This window comes from Gadus macrocephalus, chromosome 23 (assembly GCF_031168955.1).
Source record: "Gadus macrocephalus chromosome 23, ASM3116895v1".
Classification (NCBI taxonomy): domain Eukaryota; kingdom Metazoa; phylum Chordata; class Actinopteri; order Gadiformes; family Gadidae; genus Gadus; species Gadus macrocephalus.
Window position 1 is genome coordinate 11,574,272 of NC_082404.1, and position 13,535 is coordinate 11,587,806.

General features: G+C 48.1%; 1 protein-coding gene across 1 annotated transcript in view; it reads right to left on the reverse strand.

Moving 5' to 3' along the window:
* Positions 1-13,535, reverse strand: part of cubn (cubilin (intrinsic factor-cobalamin receptor)) — a 59,727-nt gene that overhangs the window by 39,026 nt on the left and 7,166 nt on the right. Inside the window, exons 11-22 of the mRNA XM_060045054.1 lie at positions 13,308-13,432; positions 12,403-12,595; positions 11,676-11,794; positions 10,198-10,432; positions 9,698-9,879; positions 9,027-9,189; positions 7,225-7,415; positions 6,570-6,726; positions 4,520-4,695; positions 3,939-4,104; positions 1,635-1,860; positions 216-346 (exon numbers count right to left, since the gene is read on the reverse strand). Of these exons, the coding sequence (XP_059901037.1) occupies positions 216-346; positions 1,635-1,860; positions 3,939-4,104; positions 4,520-4,695; positions 6,570-6,726; positions 7,225-7,415; positions 9,027-9,189; positions 9,698-9,879; positions 10,198-10,432; positions 11,676-11,794; positions 12,403-12,595; positions 13,308-13,432 (2,064 nt within the window). The remainder of the gene's footprint in view (positions 1-215; positions 347-1,634; positions 1,861-3,938; positions 4,105-4,519; positions 4,696-6,569; positions 6,727-7,224; positions 7,416-9,026; positions 9,190-9,697; positions 9,880-10,197; positions 10,433-11,675; positions 11,795-12,402; positions 12,596-13,307; positions 13,433-13,535) is intronic.

Consider the following 13,535-nt stretch of genomic DNA (forward strand, 5'->3'; position numbering starts at 1 on the left):
TTACCACCGCAACGGGCGACTAGACAGTCAATTGCGGAGGGGATGTTTACAAAGGTTGCACAAAAGTGAATCGCTTGCACGGTTAATTAACCATGTCAGTCCGATTGAGATGACAAATATTCTCAGAGTGAGGAGGGGCCAAGAGGGCACTCGGTGTATTAAGACAGAACAACAAGAACCATAGGGATATATGTGGAGCCTGGCGGCCGGCGTACCGGTGGTGGCGTTGATGGAGATGTAGCTGATGGAGAATCCCTCAGTGGCAGTGGTGGAGTCGGACACAAACAGCACGGTCAGCAGGCTGTCAGTGCTGGTGATGGATGGGGGCACCGACCGGCCACAGTACCTGAGGAGGAAGACACACACACACACACACACACACACACACACACACACACACACACACACACACACACACACACACACACACACACACACACACACACACACACACACACACACACACACACACACACACACACACACCGGCATGAGTACACACGCAGACACACAGACACACACAGATATACACACATACACACACAAACACACACACGCAGACACACAGATATACACACATGCATACACACACACACACACAAACACACACACACACACACACACACACACAAACATGAATACACACAAACACACACACAAATGCATGCAAGCATACAGGCAAACACACACACAAACACACACACACACACACACACACACAAACACGCACACACGCAGGCATGCACACACACGGACAGGCGCAAGCAGGCAAACACACTCACAAACACAAACACTCACACACACAAACATGAATACAAACAAACATTCACAAAAACGCATGCACGCATACAGGTAAACACACAGACACGCACGCACACACACACTCACAAGGACCCAGACACACACACACCCACACACAAAATCGATAAGTATCGTAAACGTATTAATTAAATTTCAGGGGCTGCAGGCAAGATTTAAGAGCTATAATGGGAATGTAATTTGCTAGAAATGGCATGGTCATCCATCGTGTGAGTTAAATGCTCGGTGAGGATATCTGTTTCCAGTTGAATGTGCCTGCCTCTGTATGGGTCTATCAGAACGCTCCCAGCGGATTTCAGGGCGCCTCTTCCCTGATTGATTCAAGGAATTCATCTCGCCTGTCAATCATATACCGGTCAACACATGCATGAACAGAGCAGAGCAACGTAGGTGGGGAGGCAGCAGAAAGGGAAGTGGCGTTTCTTTCACCTTATTCTTTGCTGCTCTCTCCCTTCACTACTCCCATATCTTAGCAACATGTACATATGTAGATGTACACAACAACAGCATCACTAGGAAATAACAATAACAATATACAAAACCATTTGTATATTTCCATGTAGTCTCACAAACAAGTACTTTACATTATTCATCTTAAATCTGACGGCAGAAGAACTCAAATCTGGGAGAAGGGGGCATTTCACTTTATTTCGCTTTAGAATAGTTTCGACCAATTGTGTCGCTGGGGGGCGGGGGATCTGTGCGCGGGCAGCTGGCGACAACAAACCGGTAGCCATGCTGGATCAGAGATTCACTGCCATGAGGATTCATGAGGAGCCACCACAGTGGAGCGGGGATGAGCGAGACAAACGTACCTGCCCACCTTGGTGCCTGTCTGCACCGTGCCGTTGTCGTACACCTCCAGGTAGTCGTGCTGACAGCTCGAATCGTACTCCACGTTGAAGGAGTCAAAGGTCAGCCGGATGAGGTTGCCGGGGGCGACGCTGATGAACCACATGCAATCTGCACCGTGCGGGTAGCCCTCGGGGTGGCCCGGGCTGGTGATGGTCCCTGTGGGCGTGGTCAGGGTGGCACCACAACCTGGGACACACACACACACACACACACACACACACACACACACACACACACACACACACACACACACACACACACACACACACACAGGATTAATCAGTAGCAGTTTCAGGTTCATTCGTCATATTATGTAGGTTAACACAGGGTCAACGGTACAATGAGATATGAGAAAAACAGGTCAGCTCAGCGGTAAGTGCATCAGTCACAAGAACAGCACTATAAAGATAAAATAAGTAGTGTTAGCAGTCTCTTTCACTGGCTAAATTCGTGCCAACTGATATCACTTGCCATAAAGAAAACGACGTACAAATGGTAAATGGCATCTCCTGACACCAATGTTTGATGTGGTACCTTCCACTTAGCTTAGAAGTGCTGTAGGTATGATTTAATGGCTAGCATTTGAGTGTGATTTATTCGAAATGCCAGAGCCACCAATCAGCTATTAGTTGCTGCTGTGAGAATAACTGTTGTTGTTGACTGGGCCTGCCTCTGTGTAAGACAATAGAGGCCACCATCAAAGTTTGATGGGTGTGCTATACTGTTGGTTGTTGAGTAGATACTTATTCTTATTCTTGTTTTAAATACAGTATGTATTTATTCCTCAATCTGTCTACCGCAGGCGCTATTTGCTATATGTGTTTTCTGTACTTAAACAAAAAAATAAAAAGGACATAACAGCTGAGTCAGGAGGGAACTGGGTATAAAATATCTACATTATACATTCCACAGTATACGACCCGGTCTATCGAGAAGCAGCTGGTGTCAGTAGTCAGCAGTTTTCGTCCTGCCAGTTTGTGACATTATGAGAAACAAGGCTTTCCCAGAGATATATCCCATTTTGTACAAAGTTGACTCTTCTTCACATCCATGCACCAGGATGAAGACTATCTGGGATACCACGTTTTCACGAATAAAATTCAAACTTTGACCCGGTTGACTCCGACCCCCTAAAGTGTGTCCAATCGGATTGAAGCTTTGTTTGGCATGTGTTTCCATGGTATTATGAGTTGAATACTGTGAGAAAGAGGTATTGAACCCCCAACTCACATGCGGGACGGGACGCAACCAAGGAGTCAGTTGGTCAAAAAGCAGGAGTCGGCTCAGAGAGTTGAAGGTTGCAAAAATGGTGCCGGTTTATTTACAGTGCCCAAAAAGTACAAAAAGATGACACAAAAGAATACAGCCTCTCGGCAAGCTGTTGCATGACAAATGCCCGACAAGTGCAAAAAGATCACACTAAAGAATACAGCCTCTCGGCAAGCTGTTGCATATCAAATGCCCGACACCTTTTTCCCCTCCCATGTCTCCCCATTAAATATGCCTACCAATCAGGGCCGATTGGGAGAAACCACTGGGATAGGTGACACATCAATATCACATGATCAATCAAACACCACAAAACAATAGCCCCAACACTATATGTTCATCAAACGATGCATACCAATATATACACACACACACCCACAACACAGTCTTTGATAAATAAATCACACCAACCATAACAACACTCAAAGTACAAACGCTACCTCACCACCCCCGCCATTAGCAAACCAAATGAACTGTCCCGGAACAGAAAATAAAGCCCTGGTTCCCATGCGGCACGCGTTCCCCATGGACCAGTTTGCCATGGACCAGTTTGCCGGACGGACACATACAAACACATGTATGTGTGAATTATCTAGCATGTTTGTTAATAAATGGTGTATTAAACTGTGGTGCGTGGTTGTTTGTAGTGTGGTGCTATGTGTGCATGCAAAAGGTAAATGGCTAAATGGGAGCATCTGGGGAAATGCGACCCTCGCTTTTCACAAATACGTTATGAGTTAACACCAACGCAATCAAAACGACAACGTCTTTCTTCCATCAATAACCCAAATAAATGTGTGAATGGTTTAATAAGTTAAAAAACGAGTCAGGAACGGAGTCTGTTGTCTGAGTAGCTAAAGTCCTATCGATTTGGCTAACCTAGCGGTCAACACATCGCTGGGCACTGCTTGTTGTTGACCGCTTCAGTGTGAATATGAGATGGAGGATTCTATAAATAAACAGGTGTGATGCTCGCCGCCCCCCTCCCTCCTTACCCTCCTCGGCCGCGGCGTAGGCGGCGGTGAAGCCCATGTTGGTGACAGACGCGTCTGTCTTGAAGCGGAGGTACATGGAGCGCTGGGTGGACTGCAGCATGGGGGGCACCTGGTCCCCACAGAAGGTCCCCAGCAGGGGGGAGCTGGACGAGGAGCCGTCCCTCACCTGACGTGTGGGGGGGCGGTTAGTGTGGAGTGGTGGTCCTTTGCACCTGTATTTATAGTTTGTTTTGTTTTTTTGCATCTATTGCTCATTTGCGCGTTGCTTAAACAACAATACAAATCTTATTAACGAGGTAGAAATTCAATTCAAATCCTTGTTGAGTCGTTGACACATTGAGCATGTACCAATTTAGTTTGAGATTATTTCTTCATGCAAACTATTTTCTATTTTCTCTGTCTCAGTATGAGAGTACAGTGTTAATAGCAACATAGAGCAAATATGCGATTTCGGAATAATTCGGTTTGATTTATCTATTTTTGTTGGATTGTTGGATCTGATTGTTGGAAAACACTGCAAAAACACTCTAATGTGCTGAGTCTTCCGGGTGGGGCGCATGGGGTGAGTCGGGGTATAGTACCTCCACGAAGTTGAAGCGACATGCGTTGCCCTCCACGTCGAAGGACAGGAAGTTGAGCGTGACCACGTAGCCCTGGGGCTGGTTGAGCACCCACTCACACTCCTTGTTGTGGGGGTAGGCGCCCGGGTGGTAGGGGGACCGGATCTGCCCCGTCCCCGAGAAGGTGCCGCCACAGCCTGGAGGCGGGGGGGGGGGGGGGGGGGGGGGGGGAGAGAGAGAGAGAGAGAGAGAGAGAGAGAGAGAGAGAGAGAGGTGAGAACGGGAGGGAGGTGTGGATGTAACAGTCACCCCCAATAGGCTAGACAAATGAACGATAGATTTGCACATCTTGACGCGTCAGCGTGTGCCGCCAAGCGGGGATCGATGCAAAGCGAATAGCTTCCCTGCAGCTTTCCTTCCCCTCAAGTTTCTAAGCGGTAAACCTCTGAAGGCTATACATTTGTGCTGCTCTGCATTAATGTGCTGTGAGCTCTCAACAGTCAGAATCCAACAACACCATTCCTTTTGAAAGACCAACATGTTGTTTTTGTTTCAGGTGACACTCATTACTGCATTGACTAGCATAAATCAATGGTTCATTATTGTACCCTACATTGAAAGTGTTGTACGTTGTTCAGCCATAGATAGCTGGGTTCAAACCATCACATTGACGCCTCATTAGAAGGCAGAAACCTCTTAGCGTTCCACACAGTGTTTCGTTCAGTGAGGCGGTCCCTGGTGTAAAGAAACCGTGCCTCAGAGGCATGGCGTGAGCACTTCTTCACCACATTGACCCGTGCTAGAGTAAAAGCCTTGTGTTGCTCTCTGCACTAACACTGCAGAGAGCAACGGTGGCCATAGACACTAATGGTGTGTGAACTAAACTGCACACACACAAAAGTACGGCAGTGTTAAAATGGCATTCATTACTGAAGCACAGGCTGGAAGAACATCTGTAATGGATTGAAAAAGGAAGGTCCAGCATGCATTAGTCAACGTGATAACCCCAGTGGGAGCTCAATGTATTCATCACTGGCCAGTGTTTACTTACGAATGCGTGAGTGTGTGTGTGTGTGTGTGTGTGTGTGTGTGTGTGTGTGTGTTTGTGTATGTGCTTACGGCCATGGTGGTGCTGAACATTGTGGTATCTGCCCTCACTGCTGGTTTAATAGTGCACTTGATCAACATGTGAAGTGCAAACTCAGCAAGAATCAGCAGTCACAGCTGAATATGAAATCGAGTTCCACACACACACACACACACACACACACACACACACACACACACACACACACACACACACACACACACACACACACACACAAATATATACATGTGTAGACATAGCCTACATTCTCTAATTGTGCAGCGTGTACTCTTATGTGCACACTTATGTCAACCAGCACACAAATACACACACACACACACACACACACACACACACACACACACACACACACACACACACACACACACACACACACACACACACACACACACACACACACACACACATTCAAATGTGGATTGAGTGTGGGTATAATGTGAAAGGAAATTGGTTGTAAGTGAATTAGGGGGTCTCTTTGCGGGGGGCTGATGGGATTATGGTCAGTGGGAGTGGGGTGCTGAGCCCACAGATGGGGTGTGGTTAGTGGAGACAGAGGGTCTACATTGAGTTAGGGCCGCAACAATGAAATCCATGGTTAACCGTGGATGACAGCAAGGTCTTGAAATGTGTACATCAGATCAGGGGAAGAAAAGCCCCCAAAATCAGACAAAGCATGGACGGTTTCCATGTTATATAATTCCCTCAAAGCCTTGCCTGGCCAGACCATAATGGCTACCCTCGTATGGTCTGTTTGTTTAGGGGGCGTCGTCAGCCAACCCATACTTTGCGGGATATTGGAAAAAAAAATAGCAGTTTAATATTATATCAATCAAGCCATTGTATAAAACTCCAGAAAGCAGAAAGCAAGACCTAGCGAACCTAACAAGCCATTCCGATACAGACAAACCAAACAGAAAACAGTGTCTTTCTGTGTGTGTGTGCTGCTACAGCAGGCTCCCTCACCCACGCTGTAGGCGGCCCTGAAGCCAGCCTCCTGCACGGAGCTGTCGGACTTGAAGCGCACCCAGAGGGTGTTGGAGGTGGAGCGGATGGGGGCCGGCAGGGTGGAGCCGCAGTACTTCCCGATCAGCCGATCCGTCTCCCCTCGCCCGTCCCTGACCTTGAGGGAGGGGGCGGGGTTTAACACAGACATCGATGGATACGTCACTCACCATTGAAGGCAATTCACGCTGTTCAGTCACAAAGCAGCAAACCTTTCCTCTGTGATAGTTTTTTATCTATACATTTTTTCTGTATAGTTTGTTTATGGTTTCATGCTTTTATACGTAAATGGTTCATTTACGCATTGATTGACAATGAAGGAAAAAATACCATTAAAAAACGGACTAGGCATGTGCATAAATTAAAACATTAATAGGAGCAGGAGTAGACGTAAACAGATAATAGATTATATGCCCTCAAAAACTATTAATGAATAAGTAAAAGTATATGTTTTATGGATTGATGAATCCACATTCACACACACACACACACACACACAACCTCGGCTTTCTTCCGTTCTTGTAACAGAGAAACTCCACAGGGAGGGTTTTGTAGCCTTATCCCCTGGAGGTGAATGCACTCCAGCCAGGCCCCACCGAGGGAGGGTCGACCTTACCTCCACGTAGTCCAAGGTGCAGCTCCCGTGGGTCTGTAGGCCCATGTGGGTGAAGTTGAGGGCCGCCACCTCGCCGGGCGGCAGGCGGATCAGGTAGATGCACTGGCGGTTGGCCGCGTAGTTGTTGGGCCAGTTGGGCGAGATGATGATCCCCTCGCTGTCCGTGTAGGTGCCCCCGCAGCCCGGGTCAGCTGTGGGTGGGTGGGAGATAGGGTTGGCAGGGTGGGTGGGAGATTGGGTTGGCAGGTCAGCGTGGAAGTCAAAGACAGGGAACGGGAATTCAAGCCGTGTTCAACGCTATGCTGCGGGCGCCATGTTTAGAGGGTGGCTGCCTCTCTCGTCTGTTGGTGCCGTCTCCCAAGATGGCGCCCGGCGTGATGTGACTTCAGGTTCCCTATAGGGCTCGTACATCGTGAAGTCACTGCTCCATTTCAGAAGCAGTAGTGGTAGTAATGTTGGTGCTTTGGTCATTGATAACTAATTAATCGCAAAATCACGATGACGCCTCTTTGAAAAGGCTCGATAGTGTTTCTCGAGCTGGAAATAACACTGTAAATGATGGACAAGTGCCTGGAAATAAAGACTGATCGATCTCTCCGCTTACCGATGAACCCGTAAATAGAACAGCGCAAATTCACGATTGATTTTTTTTATTACCATTCGGCTACAATCTAACAACCTCAACTCTGCTTCACCTTTGTTTTGCTTGTTTATGCTACCATTATGTCTGCCCGCTCTCTTGACAAAATCGTCCCTCAAAGGAGGGATCCCTCTTCTGTGTTCCCCCTCATCTGTGTTCCCCCTCAAGGTTTCCTCCCTTAAGGATTTGGAAAGTTTTTCCTTAATACTCCGTAACAGGGGTTCAGGTTCAGGGGGGATGGGGTGGTCTTATACACTAGCCTTTGTGAGGCAGTTTGAGACTGTAACTGTGACTAAGGGCTATACAAATAAAATGTCTGACACAATAATTCTCCTCCAACTTCCTCACCTTATCTTCAACTCCCCTCTTCTCTCTTCTCTCCCATCCCCCCTACCTACCTTGCTGTTCTGCTTTCCAATTTCAGGATTTATTTGCCACGTTCGCTCCAGTCTTACAACCCCCCCAGTCCTCCCACCTACCCTGACACCACCTGAGATCTGTCTTCGCTCTCTGCACACTCTGTCGGAAGTCACATCCTCACACCTTGGAAAAGGACGGAACACCTCTTGTCTGAAAAGCTTTCTTTAGATGCAGCTTGTTCCTGAACTATAACAACTGCGATTCAACATCACTTCAGGGGATAAGGAGTCTCTTGCGTGTGTAGGGGATGGGGAAAATGGATGCTGACGCATTAGAAAGCACTGTGTGTCTGTGTGTGGAGGAGACTTTGACTGTGGATTCTGTGAGGACTGCTGGTGTTACTGCTACAAAACCACTTCAATATTTTTCAATGAATTATTAAGAGAAAAGCCTTGGGGATTTGACGGATTAATAGAACAAGCAGCTTTTGTCCGTTATCGTTGAAAAACATATTTTGAATTGTATAAAGTGTATGGTATTTTTATGTTTAGCAAAATTTTCACTTCTCTTATGCAGAGTAAAAAAGATATAAAAGATGAACGACTACTCTGTTCAATCTACCATTCAGCCCTTCTGTGGATGTGTGTCTGTGTGTGTGTGTGTACGTGCCTAGGTGTGTGTACGTGCCTAAGTGTGTGTGTGTGTGTGTGTGTGTGTGTGTGTGTGTGTGTGTGTGTGTGTGTGTGTGCCCGAGTGTGTGTAAGCATGAGTCACCGGCTCAGGAGGAATGCGATTGGCTTACACGGGGTGGTGATGTAGCTGATGTGGAAGCCCCGGTCGGAGACACCCGAGTCAGAGTGGAAGTGGAGCCAGGCGGCCGGGCCGGTGGTAGACACAGGGGGCGGCGAGGCCGAGCTGCAGTACCTGGCCAGGGACGGGTCCTCTGCCACCAGGCCGTCCCGGATCTGGAGCGACGTAAGACACACAGCATGCGGTGAGCCATCAGGGGGTTAATAAGGAGGAACACACTCTTTTAGAATTGGACCCCGTCTCCGTCCCTGCTTTGGATGATCTCGTCTCATCCCTTGAGCATTATTCATGGTCGCGGTGCGTGAACCCGTGCCAGCTGGCGTGAGCCAAAAATGGCATCATCCTGCGGCCTCATGCATGGCTACTCCGGCGATTAGTTGCATGTTGCATAACATGGTTACGGCAAAGTGTTGACACTATTTCGTAGGGCCTATGTGCGGACAGCACCTTGCCGAAAACGATGCATCACAGCGACAAACAATTCCACCTTACTCCCTTTTTTCGAGTGCTTGCTAAACGTTTAGCAAGTCTAATCTACTTAGCATATTACCACATGTGTGAAACGCTCCCTTTATCATCTTCTCTTATTTCCCCAAAGATGGCCTTTGTTAGCTAAGAGCTAGCGTTGCGCCGGCGGCTCCTAGGGTAGCAGGCCCCGCCCACCTCCAGGAAGTCAAAGCTGCAGTCGGGGTGATGCTCCAGACTCAGGTCCCCGAAGGCGAAGGTGATGAGCAGACCGGGCGGCACGTTCACAGTCCAGTAGCAGTCTCTGCTAGGTGGGTAGTTGCCCGGGTAACCGGGAGAGTTGATGTTCCCATGTGTGTTGGTGAGCTCACCTCCACACACTTTGGTACCCAGGTGTAGAAATGTGAGTTAGTAGAATTTACACACACACAGGCACAGATAAACACACACACACACAAACACAAACACACACAGACACACACACACACACACAAGTTCAGTTCAGTACTTTATTTGTCCCAAAAGAGACAAATAAAGTAACACACAAACACACACAAATAAACACACAAACGCACACACACACACACACACACACACACACACACACACACACACACACACACACACACACACACACACACACACACACACACACACACACACACACACACACACACACACACACACAGGGCAGGTACCTGGGTCCTGAGACTGCCAGGAGACGTTGAAGCCCCCGGCGTTGATGGAGCTGTCGGAGCGAAACCAGAAGTAGAGTGCATTGTGGGAGCTGAACAGGTCCTGCGGGCGGGTGGCGCCGCAGTATCTACCGATCTGGAAGGAGGAAACGCTCTCGCCGTCGTGGACTTGCAAGAAATCAAAGTTGCAGCTGGCACTGCTCTCCAGTTCGAAGAAAGGGAAGGAGATGTGCAGGATCTGTGAAGGAGGGGAGAATGGCAGAAAGGAAGTATGTTTATTTACACAGCAGCTTTCACAGACAGGCGGTCACAGAGAGCTTTGCAACAGTAGCCCAAGGCTTTAGTCAAATACAGGCACATGGAGCAACACACTGCTGTACAAAAGCCTAATTAAATGTGTGTCTTCATATGTATCCACAGAGTCCATATCGTGTACATGCAAAGGAAGAGATTCACACATTCCTAGGTGCCACTGCCCAAAAGGCAACGATCATCTCTTGCTTTAAAAGGTGTTGAAGGAACAGTTACAAAGGCATAAAGGCCCGATTTGAAAATCACTGGCTAGTCTCACGTGTTTGTCTGCAAACAAGCTCATTCAGATTTCCTTTATAGCATATCAGGGCCTTAAATCAGAGACTGATGTGAAGTATATTGCTGCAACTCTGACTATGTTATAGCAGAACTTCCATGGGGAGACGGTACAGAGCCTGGGCCGGAAAAAACACTGAAAGGGGCAACAACTTGATTCCTGTTTCGTTCGGGAGATATTATATTCAAAGAGAAACTCAATCCCACAAGAAGCTACTTATCAGGGGATTTTGATAATGTATTTTTACAGGAGCCAGTCTACACGTTATTGATTTGAAACCTTTCAGACACTTCTAGGAATGTTTGTCGGTGACTGGAAATTATGTTTTAGCTTGACCTACTGCCAGGAAAAGTTGGCCAGTGCTTGGCGGGTCTGTGTTAGAGCTTAGATCGGGTCCAGAATATCAAGCCCGACCCGACCCGAGCCCGTGCACGTTCTGTCCGAGCCCGGCCTAGCCCGACACATTAACTGTAATTATGAGCCCGAGCCCGATTTCAACTTAGGCCTACTCTGCTAAATATATATAGGCCTATAACATTTCTGTTTATGGAATAGATTTGATTTGATTTAAAAAAAATAAAAAAACACAAACACTCGATCAAAGGCCCGGCCCGAACCGGCCCGAGGATAGTGGTGGGAAATATCGGGCCGGGCCAGGTCGTGCTCGGGCTAGGGCAGAGAATCTAAATTCTAGTCTGTGTTCGCTGTTATCCAATGGCTCGCTGACAGATCCCTGCCTCCAGCGACATGATTGGTCGAAACAATTATGAAGCAAAAGAAAACTAAGCGCTCCATTTCGCCAAGATTTTTTTGCTCGTCAGCTCGATTTGTGCGACCAGGCTATAGTGAATCCAAGAGCGCAGTGATCAATCACAGGGGTCCATAGGCCCACCTGGTGGGGCTCCGTGCGGATCACCCAGGCACAGCTGACCAGGTGGTCGTACTCGTCGTGGCCAGGGGTGTTAGGGTAGCTGAAGGACCCCGCGGGACCTGCCAGGTTGCCCCCACACACTGGGAACACACACACACACACACACACACACACACACACACACACGCACACACACACACACACACACACACACACACACACACACACACACACACACACACACGAACGCGCACACATGGAATAATAAGGTGTTAGAGTCACAATAGCTCCAAAGGATATTCAGCACACAAAGATGATATATTATGGCAGCAAATTTGTAGCATGATTGAACTGATAAAGCATTGGAAGAGGTTTTTAAACGAGAAAACACATTTGTCGTTTGAGGCGGGAACTGCTCCATGGCACATTCGTGCCAAAAGTATTCGTGCCAGCAGTATTTGTAGAGCATCGATGATTAGAGACTTCAGCGGATTGGTAGAGGGCCGGCTGTGTGTGCACATTTATCAAAATTCTGTTACAACACGCTCAAAATGTACTTCAATAAAAATGAAACAAATGGGAGAGAACCAAGCCCCAGATTTGAGATGCACAATCATTTCTGCAAAATCCAAACACCAACTGAAAAGTTCACACATCAATCATGCAATACAACTACACATATGTGTTATTAGTTCCAAAGGTTTTGGACCACCCGACACATTCGAGTGAAATGAAATTCCCTAAGCACCTTGCTGTTGGGTTTGGCAAAGCGGTCCGGTCCAAAGGGCGGTGCAGGTGCACGTGAAGCCGTTGAGGCCGTCCGTGCACGTGCCTCCGTTCTGACAGGGGTTGCCGGCACACTCGTCGACGTTCTGGTCACAGGTGGCCCCGGCCCAGCCCGGACTACAGGTGCAGGCGTAGCCGGGGCCGGTGGTGGTGGCCTGGGGTGGAGACGCAACGTTGAAGCGGTCAGTGGTGGCGACGGATTGGACCTCGAGAGGGGTGATTTTGAGATTCAAAAGAAGCGGTAGAGTTATATTTGGTTAAAGTCTCAATTCGCAAGATTGAACCCCTCCAATTGAGAAGGGGGGCTTTTCAGAAAAAAAACAACAACAGTGTAGACAGAACAGTGTCCTGCCCACTCTGACGGTGTGAAACAAACTAGCGTAGCTCGGTTGACTGGAGGGGTTTTGGGAGAGTAGTTAGTAACATGGGACACGCACACGCCCCCTTAGCAGGGCGTTCTTGTAAACAAAGAGAGAGGTACGGGTTGGCCGGCATTATTCTTATTTTTAATATATATATATCAGTTAAAGGGTGTGATTTAATGTTAACATCATTGAATCTGCTATTGATCAGCATTTAATACAGATATGTCCAGGTCATGTTGAGCTACGCGCTAGTCGAAAAGTTACACATTGCAACTTATTTCTAACGTGTCAGGGAAGGGTCAGTGGAGTGGACAGGGGTGGCTGACTCCCACCAAAGGTCCTGGGTTCGATCCCCAAAGTCTACACGTAGGTCATCCTTGAACAAGAACTCCTCTGATATCAACCTGCTCCGTAACGTCACCGCCGGAGTTCACTGTGGGCCGCATTGGGGAACAACGTCGGCAAAGCGACGAATCAGCATCGAGATAACAAGCACACTCACCGCACACTGTCCGTTGACGCAGGGGTTATTGGTCTGGCAGACGTCGCTGGTCTGCGTGCAGCCCGAGGGGCCGTAGCCGTTCCCCACGTAGCCCGAGGGGCAGGTACAGAGCGGGAGGCCGGACCCTGTAATACAGTGCATTAGTAAAAACACGTCATTTAGAAGATGCCGTTTGTATGGCTTTTCTGTTTCTAAAGTCTTTCATCTTATAGATGCCAAGCCCGAAGA